At 48.0% G+C, this 25,533-nt stretch overlaps 3 protein-coding genes across 5 annotated transcripts in view; all 3 read left to right on the top strand.

The window, feature by feature from the left end:
• LOC147610473 (uncharacterized) overlaps positions 1-25,533 on the top strand; it is a 74,967-nt gene that overhangs the window by 10,604 nt on the left and 38,830 nt on the right. The gene's annotated exons all lie outside the window — the stretch shown is intronic.
• On the top strand, positions 12,548-14,949 carry LOC147610475 (uncharacterized). Its single transcript, XM_086786223.1, has 2 exons — positions 12,548-14,428; positions 14,562-14,949. The coding sequence occupies exons 1-2, from the start codon at positions 13,287-13,289 to the stop codon at positions 14,947-14,949; spliced, it is 1,530 nt and encodes a 509-aa protein (XP_086642349.1). The 5' UTR covers positions 12,548-13,286.
• Positions 15,017-15,922, top strand: LOC147610474 (uncharacterized). Its single transcript, XM_086786501.1, has 2 exons — positions 15,017-15,160; positions 15,249-15,922. The coding sequence occupies exons 1-2, from the start codon at positions 15,116-15,118 to the stop codon at positions 15,702-15,704; spliced, it is 501 nt and encodes a 166-aa protein (XP_086642627.1). The 5' UTR covers positions 15,017-15,115; the 3' UTR covers positions 15,705-15,922.

Below are 25,533 nucleotides of genomic sequence, written 5' to 3'. Positions count from 1 at the left end.
CACTGCTGTGCCAGGAGGAATCCATCTAAAACCGGGGTCCGGGCTCCATGCTGGAGTGGGAGCACTACTGATCCAAAAGGCCACTGTCTTGCGCCAATTGATCAATGCTCCCGAAGCTGCACTAAAAACCTGGAGCGACTCCTTTGCCCGAAGAAGATTGGCCTCTTGGCCATGCAAAAATAAGCCCGTGTCGTCTGCAAACTCAGCATCGAGCAGGTCCTCCCCCCGGACTGGGAGCTGGAGTCCTCTCAAACCAACCTCCTCTGCCGTCAAATACATGCTCATAGCCTCCGCAAAGAAGAGAAAAAGAAAAGGGGCGAGGGGACACCCCTGACGGACTGATCTGGTCAGCTCAAAACTCGGCCCCCGTCCTCCTGCAATCAACACCTGGCTACGAGCTGTGGAATACAGAGCCGCCACCCCTCTGATCCATCCTGGCTCAAAGCCCAGGCGAAGCATAGTGCCCTCTAAGAAACCCCAATCAACTCTATCGTATGCCTTCTCAAAATCGAGAAGCATCACGACCAAGTCCTCGCCAAGAAATCTAGCTCGGGCCGCCGCCTCCCAGAAAGTAAAGATGTTGTCAAGGATACTGCGCTTCTTGACGAATCCTGTCTGGGTAGCATGAATCAACTCTCCCAGGAAGGGCTGGATCCTCAAACTCATGGCCTTTGCTAAGACCTTGTAGACAGTATTGAGGATCGTAATAGGCCTCCAATGCCGAATATCATCTGATACTCCCTCCCCCTTGGGGATAAGAAAGATCAAGCCCTCTGAAAAGCTCTGTGGCATCACCCCAGTGTCCAAAACATACTGAAAGCCCCTACGGAGGCCTGGCCCCAAAAGGTCCCAATAGCGCATAAAAAGGGCCGGCGTCAGTCCGTCCTCCCTTGGGCAACTATGTCGCGGCATGACCCTCAAGGCCTCGGCAAGCTCAATCTCTGAAAGAGGCGTACCAAGAAGTGTACGCATACGATCTGTGACCCTCCTTTGCACATGGGCCCACACAGTCTGTCTGCAAGCATCTCGATCCTCAGTGGCAGGCTCCGTTTGAAAGCAGGTCTCTATAGAATGCAGTGGCAATGTCTCTGATCTCCCCGGGCTCAATAGCTACCGATCCATCCGGTCTACCAAGCTGACGGACTCCTGCTCGAGCATGGCGGGGTCCAGTGATCTCAAAAAACTCCCCAGTCACTCTATCACCAAGCTGCATCCATTGAGAGGCCTTGACGACGATAGTAAAACTCATGTCTCTGCTCCTCTGCCTCTCTAACCTCCTGGCGTGCCTGGCTCAGCTGCGACGCCACCCACTCACATGCAGGCTGCTGCTCCTTAAGGCGCTGTAGCGAAGCAAGGCTGCGTCTCAGCCGATGCTCCCGCTCGCGAATCTCTCCCAGCTGTGTCAAAGCTGCAGCGTGCAGAAAAGAGCTAAGCTCGATGAGTCCCTGGGCACACTGGCCTGCTGCATCCTGGTCAGAGCACTGACTATCATGCCAGATCCTCTCAATGTCCTCAGCGAGACTGGGATCTGTAAGTACCCTCTTTGGAATCCTCAACTGCAAGCTGGGCTCCCGTGTCCTCTCCTCCAATGTCAAGATAATTGGCGCATGATCTGAAAATGAGGTGCCAGCGAGAATACCGACGGACCCCCCTCGCTCCCCTAACCAGTCGCCCACATAAAAGCGATCAATCCGTGATAGATTAGTCCCTCCCTGCCGGCGATGCGACTGAGAGAAACTAAGACTGTCCTGAGAGCGGGAGAAGGCCCCATGCTGCCATGCATCAGTGATCCTCAGTGACATGCAAAACCGGTCCCAAGCTGCAAGCTCCGTGCCGTGCACTGTAACATGACTGCCTCCCACCCTATCGGCCGGATCCTCAAGCATGTTGAAGTCTCCCCCGACACACCAATGTGCGGCCTCTGGCAATGCATCCGTAACCTGGGTCCAGAACTCTGCTCTGGCACTAGCATGATTGGGCGCATAGACGTTGAGCACGCCCAATAGCTCATCATGCATCCTCAGAATGACATACTGTGCTCTACCAGGCACAATGATCCCTCGATCCACAATGGCCTGCCGCCATACATCTGCAATGACCATGCATACTCCTCCCTGTCCACCCAAAGGACCAAACCCTGCAGACCAAAAGGTGTCCCATCTACCAGGCATCACTGAACTATATCTCCGGATCCTGCTCTCACCCAAGTGGTGCTCCTGCATCATCAAAATATCAATGCTGCCACCAACCAGGCATCTCTGAAGCTCCTGCCTCAAGCAACCACGATAGCGTATAAAATGTGCTCCGCCAAGGCCCTGTACATTCCATGAGATGATCCTCATGGATGACCTGCTGAGGTGGATGCTGTCTCAGCCGTACGGCGGGCCTTCGCAAGCGGCTTGGATGGAGAGTGGTCCCCATCCGAGCGGCTGCGAATCTGCCCACCCGGTGTACTGCAAGAATCACGGATCAGGCGCCAGTTGGCTGTGGCCCATGGCGATTGCCTCCCGCTCTGACAGAGCAACCTCGTGTATACATACATATCCCGGGTCGCGTGCTAAGTCTGCCACTATGCGAACGACCAAATGACGAATCCCTGAGGCATCCACACTCCCGGGATCCAAGAAAAAATGAGCCAACTCCCATAGTCGGCCTATCACATCTGTCACCTCCAGATCGCTCACATGATGAGAAAACTCAACTGCCCGAGTCTTCAAAGTGCTAAGAGCGAGCTCTAGAGTCCACTCCCGGTCGCAAGGGCCACAAAGAGGGAACGAGAAGGCCACCGCTGAATCGAGTGCCTCCTCCCCGCGGGCCGGAGGTATCACTACATGAACTCGGATGGGTGCTGGCTCATGGGGGCCCTCTGCCCCAAAAAGCTGTGTGAAGGCGTAATCAAAAGCCTCCGAGCGCTGTCTAATGCCGAGGCGACTCAGCCGACTGCGGATAGATGATATCCGTGAAGCCCGAATCGGCATGGTAGGCCTCCTCTGTGGTGCTCGAGCGAGGTCGGTGCTTAGCGTCCTCCGGACTGCAGGAGAACGCCAGGGGACTGCCAGGGCCTCCCGGGAAGGTGAGGCGGGCGGGGGGGGAGGAGGGGGGGGCGAGGGGGGTGGAGAGGGAGCCGCTGCCGAAACCGGAGCGGGGACGGGAGGAGGCGAAGGTGGAAGCGAGGCGGTGGGAGGGGACGGGGGTGGGGGGGGGTGGAGGAGGGGGTGCTGGCATCTCGTGGTCCTGAGTCGTCTCCGCAGGGGTCTCCTCCTGGAGGGGAGCAAAGCTGTTCCTCACGGGAACCCAGTGAGACTGAGTCTCTGGGCGTGTTGCTGTGGCTGTCTCCCTCGGCGGCGCCCTTGTCCTCCAGGCTGCCACTCCGAGGTCTCTGTGGCCTGAGCAGGTGTCCCGGAGGCAGCCTGCCGAGCCGCATCTGTGGGCGGGCCGTCAGGGGCCTGCTCTGCTGTGGTGAGGGTCGGGGTCTCCTGCGAGGGCAGGCCTTGGCCAGATGACCGACCTGCCTGCAAATGAAGCACTGGTTCGGGAGCCCCGAGAACTCCACTCTCTGATCAATCCATCCCCCCCCTATCCTAGGTAGCTGAATGACCTTAGGAAGGGAGGAGATGTCAGACACCAAAACTCTGACCGATGGTAGCCCAGCTGCTCTGGCCACCACTGAAGCTGCTGTGGGGCCAGTCTCTAGTACCGAGCCCACCAATGCTCCTAGCCTAGAGAGGAGCGGAAGATACTCCCGGCGGAGTCCAGGGAAGCAAACTGTAACATGAAAAAGGCGCTCTCCTTGCTCAGCCGCTGCTGGGTCAAAGCCATGCTGCCAAGGTCTGAAGAAAGCCCGAGCACCCCTGATGTCAAGGGGACTCATGGCAAGGACCTTGGCCACGCTCTGGGCAGTCTCGAACTCGATCTGGTAATGTCCACGGCCCAGTAGCTGTACGTCCAGGATCTTGCCAACATCTGCAAGAAGGCGGGCCTGGAGAAGATCCCGGATCTCCCCTGTGCTGGGGCGAGTGCCGACTATACGGTAGATGGTGGAATGAGCCTGGAGGCGTTCCACCTCTGCGGTGAGGCTCGCTTCCTCTTCTGGCGAAAGAGAAAGCCTGATGGGGGTGTCCTCAGGGGCGGGTAGGGGAGCTGCTGATGAGTCCCTTCGAGGCGGGGCGGGAGGAGCCTCCATCAGAGTCTAAAGCTATGGTGAAGGCGAGGTGAAAGCGGAAATCCTGCAAGAACCGAGCTGCACACCGAGAGGCGGAAGACGAAGGCCGGAGAAAAAGAAAAAAACCCCCTGGGGGCGGAAGTCAGCAAGAAAAGGAAGGGGGGGGGGGTGAAGCGGCGAAGGAGAAGCCCGGGGGGGGGGGGGGGGGGGGGGGGGGGGGGGGGAGAGCTGCGCGCAAGAGGGGTGGGGAGGAGAAAAAGCTGGTGGGGGGGGGGGGTCGGGGCGCTGCAGAGGGGAGGTGGGCACGAAAGATGGGAGGGGGCGCGAAGGCGAGGAGGGGCGGCGGGTAGTGCAGCGAGGGAGGGGGGCGCAGTAGCGAAGGCAGGCGGGGGGGGGGGGGGGGGCAGTAGGAGGGGCGGCGGGCAGCGCAGCGAGGGAGGGGGGCGCAGAAGCGAAGGCAGGCGGGGGGGGGGCAAGGGGAGGCGCGAGGAACGAGGGGGGCGCGAGGGGATGAGCAGGCAGGTAGGCGGGGGGCGCAGGCGTGCAGGTAGCGCGAGCAGGGAGGGGGGGCGGGAGCTTCAGCCATTCTCATACGAGTTCTGTACCAATAGTCAACATTATAGCATTAGTACTAGACAAGGAAGACAACATTCCCCCTAAGGTGGAAGGTGATGATCTTAAGACTCTTTATCGTCTTTTGCAAGCTAGTAAAACAAAGAAATTCGAAAACAAATCCCCTGAGTCCTATGGAGAACAACGCAATAAGCGTACACTTGAACAATGGCTTTACAAACTTCGCTTGTATTTTCACTCGATGGTCCTTACTGATGCCAAGAAGATTACATTTACCACATCCTTACTTAAGGATACTGTCTTACTTTGGTGGCAACGGCGACAACATGTTGGAAAAATGGTTACGACGTGGGAAAAATTTGAGCGGGTCATTCGTAAGCAGTTCATTCTTGCCAATGCGGATTTTCAAGCCCGAACTCGTTTACGCCACTCAGATCAAACTAGTTCTTTGGCTTCTTATATCTCGCAATTCACTAATTTGATACTGGATATTGATTCTTTGTCCCTAAGCGGCCCAGCTTCATGCCTTCATTGAAGGTTTAAACCCCACACTTCGTACAAATGTGCAAAAGTACAACCGTGTTGACCTTGCTACTGCCATTCATTATGCTGAGCGTGTAGTGGATCTGAATCCGAATTCTCAAACATCGGCCTCTCAAGGTTATTATGGCAATGGTTCACGTATGGCTTGTGAAGGTTATCAACAATCTTCATCGGACAACTTTCAATTCCGACCTAACTCTCCTTGGCAACATTCGCAGCAACCGTGCTGACAAGAAGGGTTATCTTTTAATCATTCTCAGCGTTAGTAGTTCCTTCAACCACGTGCATCTGATCGTGGACGGGACTCTGGACGTGACCAATCTCGCACTCCTCATCCTGCAATAGCTTTGCCTTGTCGTGAACAACAAAAGACAGGATTGTGCACAATTTGTAATGGCAACCATAGATGGTTTGAATGCCCTAAACGACCCAATGTGTCTCAAAACTGTAATGTGGAATCTTCAACTTCAGAAGACTGCTCTGATAATTCAAAAGGAAAACATGCAATAGCTCATGCACTTCATGTTAGTCCTAACCTTGACATAGATATGGCAAACTTTATTGAGTCAATTGATGACAACATCAAGGATTCTTCTAGCATGACTTCAGAAGAACAACAAGATGATATTGAAAAGACCTTGGATTCTTTATCTCAAGATGATGAGTCACCAACGATGGACTTCTTTGAAGATATAGGGATTACAAAAGCGGATATAACACTAGTTTCAACCTTACCCACATGGGATGACACAATTCTTGGAAACATGAATCCTCCCACTTCCCGGGAGGTCACCCATCCCAGTTGTGTTCCTGCGCAAGCGCGCTTAACTGAGGTGTTCCACAAATTGGCCTAGCCATCCAGACCCCAAAACCTTAAGGTGCTAGGTGACCTCCGGTAATCCAATTTGTAGAAACCTCAACTTGCCAAGATTCAAACCTATTCTCACCACGTGAGCTGGTTCTCTCTAGAAGTGTGGATTGCGTCTCCAACACCCCCCCTCAAGCCACACTTTGGTTGAGGTCTTAGCTTCCAACACCACAACCTGGGCTCTGATACTAATTGTTAGTGTTGGACTCACACACTCACACACACAAACCTGCACATTAGGGCTAGGTGCAGGATGGAGAAGCTCACACAGAAATGAGAGAGAGAGAGAGAGGAGAGAGAGAGAGAGAGAGAGAGAGAGAGCCAAAAGTGTGGTAGCCACAAAATGCAAGTCAACCCTTGCATGTGTGTCACATCCATATAATATAGAAGTACAAAATATTATATGTAGAGTGTCCTTTCACACTTGATATCCAAGGGGAAAAACCACATGGGAAAAAGTTCCCTTGGTTAAGCCCTGTTCACACATAGCACTACCATAAGTGAGCATATGCCTACAAATCCCCCCTGTAGTGGAAGTGTGAACCTGTACAAGGTAGCAGATCACTCTCTGTATGAGAATAAGCCCAAAGCTTTGTGGAAAGCCTCAAACTTTTCTGGAGGTAAAGCCTTTGTGAATAGATCTGCAATATTATCCTGTGTAGGGCAGTAAGATAAACTGATCTCCCCTGCATGTAACCTCTCTCTCTGACATAGTGATAATGAATCTCAATGTGCTTGGTATGTGCATGAAATACTGGATTTCGTGCCATGGCCATAGCACTCTGGCTATCAGTGAGAATGGTGGTGGGTGTCTGCTGACACTCACGAAGATCAGCGAATAATCTCCTCAACCATACACAATCTACTGTAGCTGTGAAGACTGCCCTGTACTCAGCCTCACAAGTAGATGTGGCAACAGTGGGTTGCTTTTTACTCAACCAAGATATGCATGAACTGCTAAGAAAAAAACAATTCCCACTGGTGGATTGCCTGGTATCATAATCACCAGCCCAGTCTGAATCACTGTATGCATAAAGCTGCAAGCTGCCCCCCCTGGGATAGAACAAACCAAGATCCAGGGTACCTTGAAGATAATGAAAAATGCGTTTGACTGCTTGCCAATGCTTTGTGCTTGGGCTGTGCATGAATTTGCTCAACAAAGACACCCCAAAAGATATGTCTGGCCTCGTGTTACACAAGTAAATGAGACATCCCACTGCTTGGCTGTAAATGCCGGCCTCAAAAGGCTCTCCAATATCATGCATAGTAAGCCGTACATCTGGTTCTACTGGAGTAGAAATGGGCTTACATTCATCCATGTGAAACCTTTTTAGCAAACTTTTTATGTACTTAGTTTGCTGCATAACAATGCCATCATCTGTATGTATAAATTGTATGCCGAGATAGTAGTGTAAAGGCCCCAAATCTGACATATCAAATTTAGCTTTCAAATCAGAAATTTGTGCTTTGCTAGTACCTGTAATGAGCATGTCATCTACATACAAGATGACTATGTAACGCGCGGAAGCTCTGGGTAGTCTTCTTTCAGCCCTAAACACTCTTGAAGACCTTCTGATGCAAAAACGCACCATGATGCAAAAACGCAGGTAGAGAGAGAGTAGAGAGAGAGAGTGAGAAGTGCTGGAATTTCAGTATATACTATGTACAAAAAAGGTACAGATCTTTACAGCCATGGGCTGCCTTCATAAAAAGGTTCCTAACCCTAAATTCTGTCCCCTATGGGACCTCTAAGTGACCCACACCCCTAGTGGGTGGAATCATCAATGCTATGAGCAAGGGGGCCCTTTTATAGGCCTTGGAATAAATGATGAACTGGCCGACTGCTGGTCGGCCAGTTACATGTCCATTAATACCCCTTAAATCCAGCCGACTGGATGTGCCTTTGGTCTTTGATGCGCCTGCTGCTGCCACGTCAGCCGACATGTTTTCTGGTACAGCCAGCAGCTCCTTTACTCAGCCGACTGTACCCTGGTTCTTCTCCACATCCAAACTGGCCACTTGTGCTCCAATCCCTGGCTCTGTCCGGTTCTGCTCTTTATCTGGCTGCCTCTTCTGGATCTAGCCCTGAGCATGTCCATGGCATCTGTGATGCACATGACAGACTATGAGAATATCGGCATCGGTTTTCTTCACATACAATGTGCTTTCAGCTGGACTATTCACATAACCTTGGTTGGTTAGATGAGCATGTATTTTATCATACCAAGCTCTTGGAGCTTGCTTTAACCCATACAATGCTTTGTGTAACCTGCATACTTTATGTTCCTCACCAGGAACTACAAAACCAATGGGTTGATTTACATATACTTCCTCCTGTAAATCCCCATTTAAGAATGCAGTTTTGATGTCCAATTGATGCACTTTCCATCCTTTATGTGCAGCCAATGTAATCACTGATCTTATTGTGGTCATTCTCGAAGTAGGAGCAAAAGTCTCCTCATAATCTATTTCCTTTTTCTGGGAGTAGCCTTTAGCCACAAGTCTTGCTTTGTACCTGTCAATAGTATAATTAGACTTTCTTTTGATTTTGTACACCCACTTTGTTCCAATGACAATCCACACTTCTAGAGAGAACCAGCTCACGTGGTGAGACTAGGTTTGAATTTGGCAAGTTGAGGATTCTACAAATTGAATTACCGGAGGTCACCTAGCACCTTAAGGTTTTGGGATCTAGATGGCTAGACCAATTTGTGGAACACCTCAATTAAGCGCGCTTGCGCAGGAACACAATTGGGATGGGTGACCTCCCGGGAAGTGGGAGGATCCATGTTTCCAACAACAATTGATATCAAGCAAGAGGATAAAGTTTTCAACACTATAGAGAATTTCAAGCATTCTTCTAACAACTTGGATGAGTACTTTACTACTATGAAGCGGAACATTTCAATAGATACTATTCAAGTATCTTTGAGAGAATTCATGGTTGAACCCTCAGATTCTTCTACATCGCAATATAGCCGAGTTAACTTTAAGCCCAACATTTGGAAGCAGACAAAGAAGAAGACATAAAGAATGATGCTACAACTTGGGATTTAGCATTTAAAGCACAACAGCAAGACAATAGAGGAAACCTTTTCCATATTTCTCAGTGCAAGCTTCATCACATTCATAAATGGCCTAATGACGAAGATCTTCAACTGAAGTCTCTTATTTAGTCGGAGTCTTATTTTAAGTGGAAGGAAATGTCACGATTGTGACTTAATCTATCTTAATTACCCTTAATTATCCTTAATTACTCTTAACCATTGAAGGGACATCAATAAAGGGTCACAACTTATCACATGGGTCATCACCAAAGGACACATCTCTTCAAAGGGACACATCTATTGATCAAAGGGCACATCTCTACGTCCAAAGGACATAACTATTCATTCAAGAGTCACACCCTTTCATCAGGGATGTTGTCAAATCCCCATAGGATCTCCTCGTAGAACGCTCTTGGTACAAGACTCGAAACCTGCAAACAAACCAAACAAACGTGAAGGGGGTGCAGGCCTGACTCACCTCCCAACCTTGTCAGCCGTGGGCAAGCCCACTAGTCTTGGCTGTCCCCACCGAGCCACGAGCTGAGCTAACTAGATGGACGTACCGACCAATCTCTACCTCGTGACGTCCCATACAGCTGTCACCAACCTAGACATTTCCCAGTCTGAAAGGGGTCTGGTGGACTCCAGGATGTTTAAGTATTTGGAAAGTACAAGCTTTGGGAATGGTGGATTATCCTAGAATACAAAGGACCACACTCCTAAAATTTAGGAGAGTTGCTATTTTTGGCCCGCTCCGATGGAAATTCTGTTCGCGTCATTACATGTGGAATTGAGCAGATACCAAGAGTTGGCAAAGTGCCTATGACAGAATGTCTACCAGTTGGGATATTTTTAGAGGTAAAGATTATGGAAGGACCCATCTCTTAGATTGGGACATGTGGCAAGAAAGTGGACCAAAGTGAGACAAGTGGCTTGACACTTGTTAGAAAATGGATCAAAATGAGACAAGTGGCCTCACACTTGTCACTTCAGCTATTGTGTGGCTCTCCACTTGTCATTGTAGCCTTTTCTTGCCATTTTAGCTCATGGGAGGCCCAAATCTATAAATTGGAGAGCTCTCTCTTCATTAATAGAGGCTCTCTTGCTGCACACTAGCCTCTACCACCGTTGAAGGCTTCTCTAATGATGGCTACTCTCTTTCTCTCTCTCTTGAAGGCTGCCCATGTAGAAAACCGGCTGTTGGGGACTCTCCTTCTCCAAGCTCTCCTTCTCCAACATCTCCATCCCGATTCTCCGTCTTGACTCTTTCTCAAGCTCTACCATCCATCTCAAGCTCTACTCTATCACTATGGCATCCTCTTCTCAAACCCCTTCCTCTACTCAACCCGGGTCCGCCGCCGCCTCCACCACTTCAACACCCGCTCCATCACGAAGAAGGAGGCCCGCCGTACATCGATGAAGTTGGTGGGATGAGGTAGAGTGCTTGCAATACGGTCAAGGGGGTGGTTCAAGACCATGGGTATGTAAGCTTTGCTGCTACAAGCGAACCGGTGGTGCCCACAAAGTGCGTGCTCACTTCTTGCATGAGCCCGGCAACGAAGTGCAATTTTGCAAGGAGGTTTCGGCCGAGAAGAAGAAGGAGCTCCTTGAAAAGCTTGTGGTTTATGAGGCGGCCGAGTTGGCAAAACGCAATCCTCAAGTGGCCGTCGACCCCACATTCTTTGTGAGGACATCAACGCCGCATGTACCTCGTTCATCAAGAGAGGCATCCGCTTCCCGGGGACGCCAAAGTACTCTTGATGAGAATTGGAACCCTCAATTGAAAGAGGAGGTGGACATGGCAGTGGCACGATTCTTCTTTCATGACCACATAGCATTTCGGGCGGCACGGTAAGTCCTTGGCACTATGCATATGTATTATTATTTAATATTTATACTATTATGTATTATGCGTTTATACTTTAGGCCGTAGGGTTGCTCATGTACTATTCAAATATCATGCTCTAAAGACTAAAAGACTAAATGATGGTAAAAATCTGAATTTTGTTTGTGTTTTGCATATGGTGTTTTGGATAGATCTCCATACTTTCGGGCCATGTGCAAATTGATAGCGGAGTATGGACCCTCTTATGTTCCCCCCTCTTCGGAGACCATCCGCACCTCTCTCCTTGAGAAGGAGAAGGCAACCGTGGAGGTGGCGGCCAACCACATGAAAGAGCAATGGGCTGAAAATGGTGTTACCCTCGTCGTTGATGGGTGGAGTGACACTAGAAAGCGCTCCATCCATGGAGTTGTTGCCTACTCACGAGGGGAGACATACTTTGTCGACTCCCATGATGCTTCCGGGACGGGGAAGAGTGCCGAGATACTTGCTGCGGAGTGGGCAACAACACTAGAGACGGTGGGGGCGGAGAATGTCATTGCCATATGTGCGGATGGAGAACCGGCAAATAGGGCGGCGGGGACAATTCTCCAAGCAACTTATCCTCGCATCACCGTGTGCTTTTGCATGGCCCATTGCCTCAACAACCTTATCAAAGACATAGGGGCCTTGGATTGGGTTGCACCTGTCATTGAGGGTGCCAACAAAATAGTGACCTTTGTCCTCAACCATCAAAGGGTGCAGCACGAGTTTTCCAAGAAGTCAAGCCTCTCTCTTCTTAAGTATTCCGAGAGGAGGTTTGCATTCAACTTTCTCATGCTAGGCCGCTTGTGTACATGTAGCGGGGCATTGAGGGGACTCTTCCTCAGTGATGATTTTGCACGCACTTCAGAGGCTTCCACGACGGTCGGCAAATTTTGCAGGGAAAGGGCGGACGATGCGGCATGGTGGGAGGAGGCCAAGGCGCTTGTGGAGATGGTGCAACCGATTATTGATCTCCTTAGGGTAGTGGATTCCACTCAACCATGCATTGGCAAAGTGTACGAGGCAATTGATCGCATGATAGAGAAGCTAAAAGCAATGTTCAAAGTCAAGCCTCACTACAAACAGGTCAAATCCCTATGTTTGAAAAGGTGGCAAGCCTACCACTCTCCCCTCCATGCTGCTGCCTACATTGTTGATCCTGAGTTTCAAGGCAAAGGGCAACACAAGGACAAAGAGGTGAGCAAAGGCCTTCGACAAACCTTGGATCGCCTTTACACTAGTGAGGAGGATCGCCGCACAATCAAGGACCAATTGCAGATTTATAGAGAGAAGTGGGGGGCTTTTGGTTTGGCAGATGCACAGGCGGACCGCTTCAAGATAGGGTCTGCACTTTGGTGGGAGGATTATGGTGCGGAAACCAGGGTTGCATCCGTACGTACGTACGGATCGATCCGTACCGTACGGAACGTACTGTACGGATCCGTACGCGTACGGCTCCATCCGTACGTTTATTTAAAAAAAAAAAAAACCCTTTTTGACCTTCAACGTGCGATTTTGGCCTTGTTTTGGAATTTCGCTTGTTTCGCCTACAGTGCTCTGTTTCGCTCCGTCTCTGCACACTGTGCACATTGCAACCAGGTAATTCACACGCTCTCTCGCTCATGGCCTTGGTCCCTCATGATGCATCTCTGTCTCGTACTGTACTCTCTCTCTCTCTCTCTCTCTCTCTCTCTGCCAATGTACTACATGATTAATCTCGTCTCTCTCTCACTCCCTCCCGAGTCCGGGGTCCCTCTCCCTCTCTCTCTCTCTCTCTCTTTACTTCTTTGGAGTATGCTCTACGCTCTCCCTCTCTCTCTCTCTCTCTCTTTCTTCCTTTGGAGTATGTACTCTGCTCTAAGCTCTCTCTCTCTCTTTGTTTGTGTCACAGAGCTTCCAGGATCCAATATGCCGAAGCCATGCAACCCCTACTGGCAGGAGCACACGAATGTCATCCGTGTTATTAATACGCCGACCCAAGCTGGTTCTGGCACGCGTAGATAGCAGTGCAAGTATTGCAACTTCGAGCTCACGAGCACAATTTCTCGTGTCGTGATACACTTGACAGGTATTGGCACCACCGGCAATTGTGGTGGGTGCAAGCAGGTGCCGCAGGATATCAGAGACAAGTTCATTGCTGAGAATTCATCAACAGCAAAGGGTTCAAAGAAGGTAAGGGGCAGCCAGCACACTCAAGATGCACTTCATGATGCGCTTGTGGGGGAGATGGGTGATTCTTCCACACAGGATAGCCAGTCTACAGGGGGCAGAAAGAGGGCCCGTGTCATGCAGGAGGGTGATGAGGATGATGATGCACATGTGCTGAGACAGAGTACTTTGCCTTCACGTGTGTCATCTCTTTCGTGGGTGAAAGAGAGACAAAAAGTGGCTGAGATGGAGATTGCTTGCACTCTTGTGGAGTGCAACATCTCCTTCAATGTATTGAGGACTGATCAATGGAAGAGAATGGTGAGGGCCATAGCAGAGGTTGGCCACACAGACTCGTGGTCCGGGGTGGAGTATAACAAAATGCGTACCACGATGCTTGAAGAGCAGAAAGCCTTGATAGACAAGGCATTGGTACCTGTCAAGGCAGGATGGCAGTCTTTTGGGTGCACCATCATATCTGATGGCTGGAGTGATATGCGTAGACGACACATTATCAATATTTTGGTGTCCTCATGTCTTGGCACATACTTCTTGCGGGCTGTGGATGCAGGAAAGGCAGGAGAATCCATCAGTGCTGAGTTTATTTATCACCACATCAGACAGGCAATTTTGGATGTTGGGCCAGAGAATGTGGTCCAAGTGGTGACAGACAATGCTTCAAATTGCAAGCGTATGGGTGAATTGGTCGAGGCAGAGTTTCCTCGCATTGCTTGGACTCCTTGTGCTGCACATTGCTTGGACCTGCTGATGGAGGATATTGGAAAGTTGCCATGGGTGCAACCTAATGTTGCAGATGCCATGAAGATTACCACATTTTTCCGAAAAAAACATCAGGCTTTGGCCATCTTCAGGAGCCATAGTGCACTTGATATGGTGCGACCCTCGAAGACCAGGTTTTCTTATATGTTCTTGGTCTTGCAGAGGCTTTTTAGATTGCGGGACCCACTACTACAGACTGTGGTGGACCCGAAATGGAGGTTTATGCACCATGCACAGACAGAGGCCACTAGATACATTCAGCGGAAAGTGCTTGACGAGGCCTTTTGGACAGAGGTACAAAGCTTGACGGTGGCATTGCAGCCTATCCATGTCCTCCTCCGAATCACAGATATGGAGGGCTCTACTCTTGGACTGGTCTATCATCTCTTCATGGAGATGAAGCGCCATATTGCCACCTGTACGACATTGACGGAGTCTCAGTGAGTGTACACTTGGATATTGTTCTTGGTTGATTATATTAATATTAAATAATATGCACATTGCAACAATGAACAATATGTTTAAAGTTATTTTATATAATGACTGTTGGAATGTTGGCTTGTCAATTTGTAGCCGTGGTGACATCCTGGCTATTGTAGAGTGGCGATGGACATTTATGAGCCGTCCCATTCATGGGATGGCTGCATTGCTTCATCCCTTCTACAAGAAGCCAGAGCTGTTTAGTGAGAGCACTTTGCTCACGCAGAAAGACCAGTACATCAACATAATGTACGACGAGGATGAGCAACTTGAGGTTGATGCAGAGATGGTGAGTTTTATGAACAATCTAGGACCATCCTTTGCTAGAGCGGTGGTTGAGAGAGGAGACGACGAAATTTCCTCTCACGTGGTGGCAGAGCTATGGAAGACAAGGTCTTCCAAAGCTGACTCATCTTGCTCTCCGAATCCTCTCGCAGGTACTCTTGACTCTTTCACAATTGCATCCATCTTTAAAGTTTGATTCATTAAGGGTTTTGACTCCGAAATCGTATCGTGATTCGTGATCGTAGGATTGTTCTGCTGGTGCTTGTGAGCACAATTGGAGTGCCTACTCCTTGGTTCACACGAAGATCCGCAATCGACTTAGTACCGCTCAGCTGGAGCGGTTAGTGTATTGCCGAGCTAACATGAAGCTCGTGCGAGATTATCATGCTTTGGGGGCACCCAAGCAGGTATATTTAACTGTCGTACGTCTTTTGACACATTTCAATATAAGTCATTTCTTGTGGTTCTGACTTGTCGGATTTTGCTTTTCCACAGGCAGATCCGACCCATGTGAAGATGGTGCCAACCTCTACTGAGGGCGACGTGGAGCAGCGTGTCAGAGACGAGCAGGCAGATATTATACGACTCCTTCATAGAGAGTTGGAGAGCATCGATCGTCGTGTCACAAGGTCACGCGCACGGGCTTTGGCGATACCTTTGCGTGAGGAGGCTGCAGATTCAGAGAGCGCTAGACGGAGGAGCATTCGTCGGGGGAAGCTGCCTGTTCGTACGCAGCGGACTCGGGCGAATGAGGCTGTCACTCTCATTCATACTCAGAGTGAGCCAGGAGATGATGATGTAGCACATGGATCTCATGATACATCTTTCACATCATCACATGTGCCCGTGATGGCAGAGCCTGAGTATGACGACGAGGGCAATGTCTTGACAGATGGGGACTTGCTCTCTTCTGGTGCATCGTCATCATCATCATCTGATGAGGAGTTTTGACTCTTAGATCATGTTTCATTGTGGAGTCTAGACTCTAGACTAGCCCTTATGGGCCTTTTGAGGACATTTCTATGATGTAGTGTTGCAGCTTGCTATGTAGTATGTGCATTGTATTCAGTTTGTTTTGATGCATTTGCAGCCTTTTGACATGGATGAGAGTCGAGACTTTTGTTGTGTGAACACTGATTCATCAGTTTATATAGAGCTAACTTCTAAGAGTGGTGATTGGTGATTGAAGATTGATCTCTGTCATCTGATTGAAAAATGGTTTTGGTATCTGATGTTTGATTTCTGAAGTAACAAGTTTTACAACATGCGGCAAGGGTTTTGTGATTACTAATCAAATGCGTATTAGCAAAGACCTTATTAGATTGTCTTGTAGGTCTCTCTCACAATTTAAAATGTATTTGGATCTTTTTATGTTTATTTTGATATGAAATGCCATATAGATTGATATTTTTTACAATGGTACGTATTTTTACGTACACAAAAATTTTATCTGTACGGAACAACGTACAAATACGTACCGTACATTACGTACAGTACGTACATATCAACCTTGGCGGAAACTCCAAAGTTGCAGGAATTTGCTGTGCGTGTACTCTCGCAGGCTTGCAGTAGCAGTTGCCTAGAGCAACTTTGGTCAGTTTATAGCCACATTGCCTCTAAGAAGAGGAACCGCCTTGGTGTACAGCGTGCAAATGATTTGGTATTTGTCAGTGCCCCCTTGCGAATGCTTTGCAAGGGCTTGACAAAGAAGGCAGATCCTTTCACCAAATGGGAGCAGGCACAGCAGGACCCACATCTCTCTGATCAGCAGAGGGCCGAGATTTTAGAGGAGCTTGAGGTTGTGCCTGAGGCATTGTCCCCCCCACCTCCTCCTCCCCCTCCCCCTCCACTTGAGGACCAGCCTATGGAGGACTTCACTGAGGAGGTCACGATGGATCTTCACCCTTTTCAGCCTCTTGCCTAGTCTCTTGAGTCTAGAGTCTCGAATTTATGCCATTTGGCATTTTTGTTTAGATTGTACACTCACTTTTGTTTATCACGCCATCGGCGCCCCATTATAGTTTTTTGCTAATACGACTATGCATTTCTCCTCTTTTTGGTGCAATTTTGTGCTTAATGTCTTGGTTTCAAAGTGTAAATCAAGTGTGTTAAAAAAAATTGCAAAAAAACAATCGTTTTCAGATTGCCGTTTTTTTCACCGTCCCCGGGACGGCCCGTTCCCCGTCCCCGTTCCCGTTCCCCGTCCCGTTCCCCGTCCCCGTTCCCGTTCCCCGTCCCATGTTTCTATGAATAAAATCCATGGAAATACTTTCCCATTTATTACTTGGGATTTGCAAAGGATGCAACCACCCAACCTGTCTAAAGCGTTCAGCTTTATTTGCTTGACAAACTTGACACTTGAGAACATAATCTTCTACATACCCTTTCATCTATGGCCAATAAAAAGTGTGTTTCACTAATGATAATGTCTTGTGTACCCTAGGGTGTCCAGCAGAAGGGGGCTTGTGACACTCCTTAAGAATCTTGGACCTAATGTCCGGGATCTGTGGTATACAAATTTTGTCATTATGGAATAATAAACCATTCCGAATCATCCACTAGTCTTCTACAGCCTGAATGGTAGGCTGCTCAGTCATTGAGTCTTGGTCAATCAATGAGCTCCCGTCCTGGATCTTTTGCCAAAATGGATCAAAATAACTATCAGTCCTGCAAAGCCCTCTCTCTTGGGTGTTGGACTCACACACACAAACCTGCACATTAGGGTTAGGTGCAGGGTAGAAAAGCTCACACACAGAAATGAGAGAGAGAGAGGGAGCCAAAAGTGTGGTATCCACAAAATGCAAGTCAATTGTGCCACATCCTTATAATATAGAAGTACAAAATATTATATGTTAAGTGTCCTTTCACACTTGATGTCCAAGGGGAAAAACCACATGGGAAAAAGTGCCCTTGGTTAAGCCCTATTCACACATAGCACTACCATAAGTGAGCATATACCTACAAATCCCCCCTGTAGTGGAAGTGTGACCCTGTACAAGGTAGTAGATCACTCTCTGTATGAGAGTAAGCCCAAAGCTTTGCGGAAAGCTTCAAACTTTTCTCGAGGTAAAGCCTTTGTGAATAGATCTGCAATATTATTCTGTGTAGGGCAGTAAGATAAACTGATCTCCCCTGCATGTAACCTCTCTCTCTGACATAGTGATAATGAATCTCAATGTGCTTGGTACGTGCATGAAATACTGGATTTCGTGCCACGGCCATAGCACTCTGGCTATTAGTGAGAATGGTGGTGGGTGTCCACTGACACTCACGAAGATCAGCCAATAGTCTCCTCAACCATACACAATCTACTGTAGCTGTGAAGACTGCCCTGTACTCAGCCTCACAAGTAGATGTGGCAACGGTGGGTTGCTTTTTACTCAACCAAGATATGCATGAACTGCTAAGAAAAAAACAATTCCCACTGGTGGATTGCCTGGTATCATAATCACCAGCCCAATCTGAATCACTGTATGCATAAAGCTGCAAGCTGCCCCCCCCTGGGATAGAACAAACCAAGATCTAGGGTACCCTTAAGATAACGAAAAATGCGTTTGACTGCTTGCCAATGCTTTGTGCCTGGGCTGTGCATGAATTTGCTCAACAACGACACCCCAAAAGATATGTATGGCCTCGTGTTACACAAGTAAATGAGGCATCCCACTGTCTGGCTGTAAATGCCGGCCTCAAAAGGCTCTCCAATATCATGCATAGTAAGCCGTACACCTGGTTCTACCGGAGTAGAAATGGGCTTACATTCATCCATGTGAAAACCTTTTAGCAAACTTTTTATGTACTTAGTTTGCTGCATAACAATGCCATCATCTGTATGTATAAATTGTATGCCGAGATAGTAGTGTAAAGGCCCCAAATCTGACATATCAAATTTAGCTTTCAAATCAGAAATTTGTGCTTTGCTAGTACCTGTAATGAGCATGTCATCTACATACAAGATGACTATGAGAATATCGGCATCGGTTTTCTTCACATACAATGTGCTTTCAGCTGGACTATTCACATAACCTTGGTTGGTTAGATGAGCATGTATTTTATCATACCAAGCTCTTGGAGCTTGCTTTAACCCATACAATGCTTTGTGTAACCTGCATACTTTATGTTCCTCGCCAGGAACTACAAAATAAATGGGCTGATTTACATATACTTCCTCCTGTAAATCCCCATTTAAGAATGCAGTTTTGATGTCCAATTGATGCACTTTCCATCCTTTATGTGCAGCCAATGCAATCACTGATCTTATTGTGGTCATTCTCGAAGTAGGAGCAAAAGTCTCCTCATAATCTATTCCCTTTTTCTGGGAGTAGCCTTTAGCCACAGGTCTTGCTTTGTACCTGTCAATAGTACCATCAGACTTTCTTTTGACTTTGTACACCCACTTTGTTCCAATGACATGCTTGCCTTTAGGCAATTCCACAAGATCCCCTGTATTGTTCTTCATGATAGAAGAAATTTCAGCTTGCATAGCTTGCAACCAATGCTCATTCTCATGTGCTTCTTCATAAGAAGAAGGCAAGAGACCACCCATTGCTAATGCAGACTCCCCAGGATGTATATTCAAAGCATGGCTGGAACTAGCCCTTGTTCTACCTGTGAGTGGATCTGCAAGTTTGCTTTCTTGCAAAGTTTTAATCAACCATCTTGGCACCGACTTGGCTGTGTCTATGGCTGTTTGCTCTTCCCTGACAAGATCTTCCACTTCTTCCAAGGGGGCTGAATGGTTGGCTGTTCCACATGTTCTACGTGAGGATTTTCTTGTGTAGGGGCTGGCTGATCTGAATCCTCCCTAATTGCAATGGGTAAAAGTCCATGAAACATGTCCTGTATGCCTGTATCATTGCTTTTATACAAGCTGTCCATGGGCTGTTCTGAATTTTCAGCAAATACCACATCTCTACTTACAAAAATCCTTCGTGTAGTTGGATTATAAAGACGGTATCCTTTGCTCTCATTGCTGTAGCCCACAAAAATGCATTTCATTGCTTTGTCATCTAGCTTTGTTCGGAGTTGTTCTGGCACATGTGCATATGCCAAACACCCAAATGTACGCATATAGTCCACTGTTGGCTTTCGGCTATAATGGTGTTATGGTTTTCAAAGCTTTTGTTGGACACCTGTTCAACACATGAGTTGCACACATTATAGCTTCCATCCAAAATTTGTGAGGCAACTTTTGTGCTTTCACCATGCATCTTGCCATCTCCATGAGAGATCTATTTTTCCTTTCAGCTACACGATTCTGCTGCGGTATATAAGGCACAGTACACTGGTGTTTGATGCCCTTTTGAAGCATATAATCCATGAATGCATTTGACATGTATTCTCCACCTCTATCTGAGCGGAGTGTTTGGACTTTACATCCACACATATTTTCAGCCATTGCTACAAATTGTCAAAAGCATGTAAACACATCTGCTTTCGCTTTCAAAGGGTAAGCCCAAGCAAACCTGGAGTAGTCATCAATGAATGTGACGAAGTAAAGATGCCCCCCTATGGATGGTGTCCGCATTGGACCACATACATCACTGTGTATGAGCTGTAATTTACTTTCAGCTCTAACAACTCCATCTTTGGGGAATGGTTTTCGTTGCATCTTTTCCAAAATACACCCCTCACATACATGTCTTGGTGGAGACTCAAGAGGCGGCATATTATCAACCATATGATGCTTCTGCAAAAGCATCAAACTCTGAAAATTTACATGCCCAAAACGAGCATGCCATAGATCTGCATCATGCATAGCAGGAGTGTGGGCAGCCACTGTATTTGCATCATAAGTACGCTTGTCATAGCTGTCCAGCTTATACAAGCCTTTGTATCGTGTTCCAGAAGTGACTATTTCATAACCCTTTGATGGGTCTTTTACCAAACACTTCCCATCTTCAAATTCAACCTTTAAACCTTGGTCGTTTATGGCTGAGACGGAGAGCAGATTTTTCTTTATCCCTGGAACATACAATACATTTTTCATACATATATTGGCACCATTGACTGCAATAAGTATGACATTGCCAATTCCCTTTACTGGATATGTGGTATGATCTGCACATGATACAGTGCGGCCATTTGAAGCATAAACCAAGTGCTGAAATACATCTTTGCATGAAGTGATGTGGCTCGAAGCACCACTATCAAAATACCATGATGCATTCTGTCTGTCAGATGCAATGCAAGACATATCAGTGTCTGAAGCACTTGGTGTGCCACTAGTGCATGTGACCAAAAAAGTGTACTCTTCCTGGATTACATTAGCTGATTGCTGTGCTTTGTCATCAGAAGAGTCTGCTACTGCATTGCCTGCTTCTTTCCTTTTCTCTTTTGCAATCCGCTTCCTACATTCACTGATGTAGTGTCCAGGCTTATGGCAGTAGTGACATTTGCCCTTCTTTTTGGGCTTGTTTGCATCCCCTTTGTCAGACTTTTCACCACCAGAAAAGGGCTGTCCATGACCAGCCTTGCTAGACTGTTGTCCCCCATGCTTAAAGCTCTTTGCTTTACCCTTATCCTTGGCTGTAAATGCCTTGTCTCGACCACGGTTGCTTGATAAGTTTGCTCTTGTTTGCTCTTCCTGCAAGAGTAAACCCACGAGCTCTTCAAAAGTGACGGGATCACCACCTCCTCTCATTGAGAGGTTGAGAGAGGTGTGAAAGCCCAAGTAGGAAGGCGGTAAAGAATGAAGAGTGTTGGTGACCATCTGTCTGTATGGGATAACCTCATCAATGTTGAGCAATTGTTCCTGCAAATCTTTCACTTTGGTGAGATGATCTGCCATGGAGTCACCCTCATCCATAGAAAGAAGATCCAATTGCCTCTTCAAGTAGGCAACTCTTGCCTCGTTGCGTACCTGATACATTGCTTCCAATGTGTCCCATGCAAGCTTCGATGTCTTGCAAGAACGAATGTGCGGAATAATAGTCCTTTTCACTGAAAGGGCTACCAATGACATGGCCTGTGCATCTCTAGAGTCCCATCTCTTCTGCTCTTGTGTGGGAGCAGGTTCTACATCAGGAGCTCTTTGAGCACCTCCCCTTTGAGGCGTGGCTGGCTGTATGGTAAGTGGGCGTGTGTCATCACCACACACGATGCCCCAAAGCCCTTTGGCTACCAGCAAATTACGGATCATGAAACTCCAGAGGGAGTAGTTAGATCCATCCAGCTTGTCCTCCTGGGTGAGCACACCAAATACATCTGTAGCATTCTGTGCCATGTCAACAAAATATACCTGCAAGCAAACCAAGCACCAATGTGCACTGCCAGGCAACCAAATGTCCTGTGCAAATGTATGCCTGCAAACCAGAGCAAGTGTAAACCTGCACCAAATTGTCCAATTACACACAATGTGTATACATACGCGACAAATCACAGCTGTAATGCCCAATTACATGCTCCAATCTGAAAATCCCCAATTTTTATGCACTCCAATCGCTTCAATGTGCATCTAATTGGCCAATTTTCACAAAAGCCTCAAATTTTTGCAACTGAAAGAGGTTCAATTTGCTGATTTTGACCTCAATTTTGAAAACCCCCAAATTCCAAACCAAACAAATTGAATGGCACCACCTGCAATTTTTATGGCAGAGGGTAACCTTTGGCAAATCCCAAGAGATTGTTGAACCTGCACCAGAATGCCTGCAACCTTTTTTTTAATTTTGTTTATTCTGAAATAAAAATACCTGCAAGCTAGAGCGTGGATGCTTCAGTACGGAGTGGGCCTGGCGTCAACCTGCCAGGTACAGGTGGTACCGTGGGTTGGCTGGTGCGACTATATGCAGATGGAGACGCTGGGCACGAACAGGGGACTGAGGCGGGCTTGGATCGCACCAGCAGTAGGTATGGTGTCTACCGCCAAGCTCAAGGTTCCGGAAGGGCAGACGACAGATGGGCGGAGCAGAAATGTTACGCAACTCTAGCCATGGAAGAGGCAGCGACTACGAAAACCTCCTTTCTGTCTCTTGATCCCTTGGGCTGGCCATCGTGCAGGTGTCGAGCTAGTCAGAGGCGGGCCAGGCAAGCGTAGGCAGAGGCGGGCGCTGGGCAGGTGTCGGACCACAGTCAGAGGCGGCGCTGGGCAGGTGTCGTGCCAGTTAGAGGCGGGCCTAGGTGCAGATGGAGGCGACGGCTCTTGTAACGAAGCAGTGACAGTGGGCCGGTCGGCGGAACGAGGCAGTGTCGCGTTGACGGCAGCCAGCGGGCGCCACGTTCGGAGCTCGGAGCAGCGGACGGCGCGGTTGCTGCCCGCCGGAACGGAGAAGCGACGGCAGGGCGGCTACCAGCGGCGGACGGCTGCGGTTGTGGGCGGCGGCCGGGACGGAGCGCTGACGGGCGAAGGCGCTTCGGGCAGCACTATCGCCGCCGGTTGGAGAGGGCGGTGCCGCCAGTGGGCTGGGCGGCGGTGGTGGGCTCCCCACTAGTGCCGCCGGTTCTGGGCGGCAGAGTTGGCCAAGTCCGGCGGACGGAAGGTGGTCCGTCGACGGAAATCCACAGTGACGGACAGAACCGACGGAAATTCGCTGAGCCTGCTGCAGATTTTTCAGAGCCAAAATTCCAGGGGCAGCTCCCAGCTCTGAAACCAATTGTTGGGTGTTGGACTCACACACACAAACCTGCACATTAGGGTTAGGTGCAAGGTAGAAAAGCTCACACACAGAAATGAGAGAGAGAGAGGGAGAGCCAAAAGTGTGGTATCCACAAAATGCAAGTCAACTCTTGCATGTGTGCCACATCCATATAATATAGAAGTACAAAATACTATATGTTAGAGTGTCCTTTCACACTTGATGTCCAAGGGGAAAAACCACATGGGAAAAAGTCCCCTTGGTTAAGCCCTATTCACACATAGCACTACCATAAGTGAGCATATACCTACACTCTCAATGACTGAAATGAGTCAGTAGTAATCTCGGTGAACGACAAAGTATTCACCTCTCTAATCCGACAAAGCGCATCTGCGACACTTCATGGACCCCTTTCGATAACGAATCTCAAAATCAAAATCTTGCATTAATTGAGCCCATCGAGCTTTTCTTCCTCTCAAATCATCGGACACATACTTGGCTGACTGATGATCAGTCAATACCAGTACGTAAATGTATCTTCGTGAAATATTTCGCTCCGGCTAACCGGTCAATCAGGTCATTTGATCTAGGGAGAGGATAACGGTTCTTAATTGTCAACTTGTTCAATCTCTTGTAATCTATACACATTCTCCAGGTGCTGTCCTTCTTTCTCTTAAGCAACACAGGTGCACCCCAAGGTGATTTACTTCGACGGATCTGGCCCATCCTCAAATAATCTGTGAGTTGTTTGGCCAACTCATCTTTCTCAGCTTGGCTCATGCTGTAAGGTGGAATACTAACAGGATGAGCACCAGGGACCAGGTCAATACGATGATCTACTTTCCTTTCAGGTGGTAAGCCTGATGGCAGTTCCTTAGGAAATACATCTTGAAACAAATCAAGGATCTTCTTTAATTCTTTGCTTTCAAACACACTAAATTCATTGACATCCATAGTAGGTATGAGAAATAAAGAAAGTGAAATCAAGACACAATGGAAAGCAGTATACAAGGAAGAATCCATTATATTTCCAAAATCAACTATATGTACAAGAGTTCCCTGAGAGGGATGTATACAATCACCTAAGATACTATACTGGGTGTTCCTATGTTCAAAAGAAAAAATATGACTAGACCAATCTATCTGGACTTGAAGAGTCTTAAACCACTCAATCCCTAATAACAAGTCTACATGCTCTAGATGCATAATATAGCATTCCAGAGTATCTTTGTAGTCTTGAATTGTCACATGCACTCTGCACTCAGTGCATGGTGACAAGATGGCTCATCATCAGAAGTGCAACAGTTGTACAGTTTTAGAACCCAATAGGATGATAATTGTCGTACGCCGTGACCCCATTGTACATCCTCAGTCCAGGATAAGTCAGGCACGAGCTACGTAGGTCATTCCTCAGCCTTAGCGGGTCAGTCAGTCAGTCAAGTCCCTTAACCCACTTGGAGAGAATCATTCATGCATGTAGAGTCAGTAGAGGCCTTAGGGTTTGCATCAGAAAGCACTCTGCATCTTGCATAATATGCATACATATGCCTGTGCATCATTTAGAACATCCCCAAAGCCTTAGGGAATTTACTGGGATTTATCTGGTATTTTTTCCATATTTATTAGTATTTATTTATCATTATTTGCATTATTGGGCATTTATAAATATTAACTTTATTAAATGACCAACCTCCAGTTAGTATAAATAGGCCTGCCTAGAGCCTCTTTTCCTCATTCAGTCTTCATTGTGCTAAGAGCTCTCCTCCTCCTTGCTTTCAGCCCAAGACTAATCCAGCCCTAGAGCCCATAAGCTTTCTTCTCCAGCCCCTTGAGAACCATAGCTTCAGCCCAGCCCTAGGCGCCTGCATTCAGCCCTGTTTCAGCCTTAGTTCAGGCCCAGATTCAGCATACCCCTTCAGCTCAGTCCAACGCCAGAAATCAGCAGTTTGCAGCCTGCATATACCTGCGTTTTTGCCCAGCAATCAGCAGTTTTCTCTGCGTTTTTGCACAGCCGTACAGCAGCAGCTCCTGCAGCCCCTGTTTCTCATGCGTTTCAGTCCATAGCATCCTCAACACTCCAGCGTTTCTGTCCACAGCAGATTCTAGCCCTGAAGGTTCAGTCTACAGCAGTTTCCAGCCCTGAAACTGTTGTTTGCATCAGTGTCCAGCCTTCTATGCATCATCCACACATTCAGCAGTCATCTGGTGAA

Source organism: Cibotium barometz, chromosome 49, assembly GCF_041138505.1.
Source record: "Cibotium barometz isolate CiBa-2024 chromosome 49, ASM4113850v1, whole genome shotgun sequence".
NCBI classification, from domain to species: Eukaryota; Viridiplantae; Streptophyta; class Polypodiopsida; order Cyatheales; family Cibotiaceae; genus Cibotium; species Cibotium barometz.
Note: the sequence above shows the minus strand (reverse complement) of the source record. Positions and strands in the feature narration are given on the sequence as shown.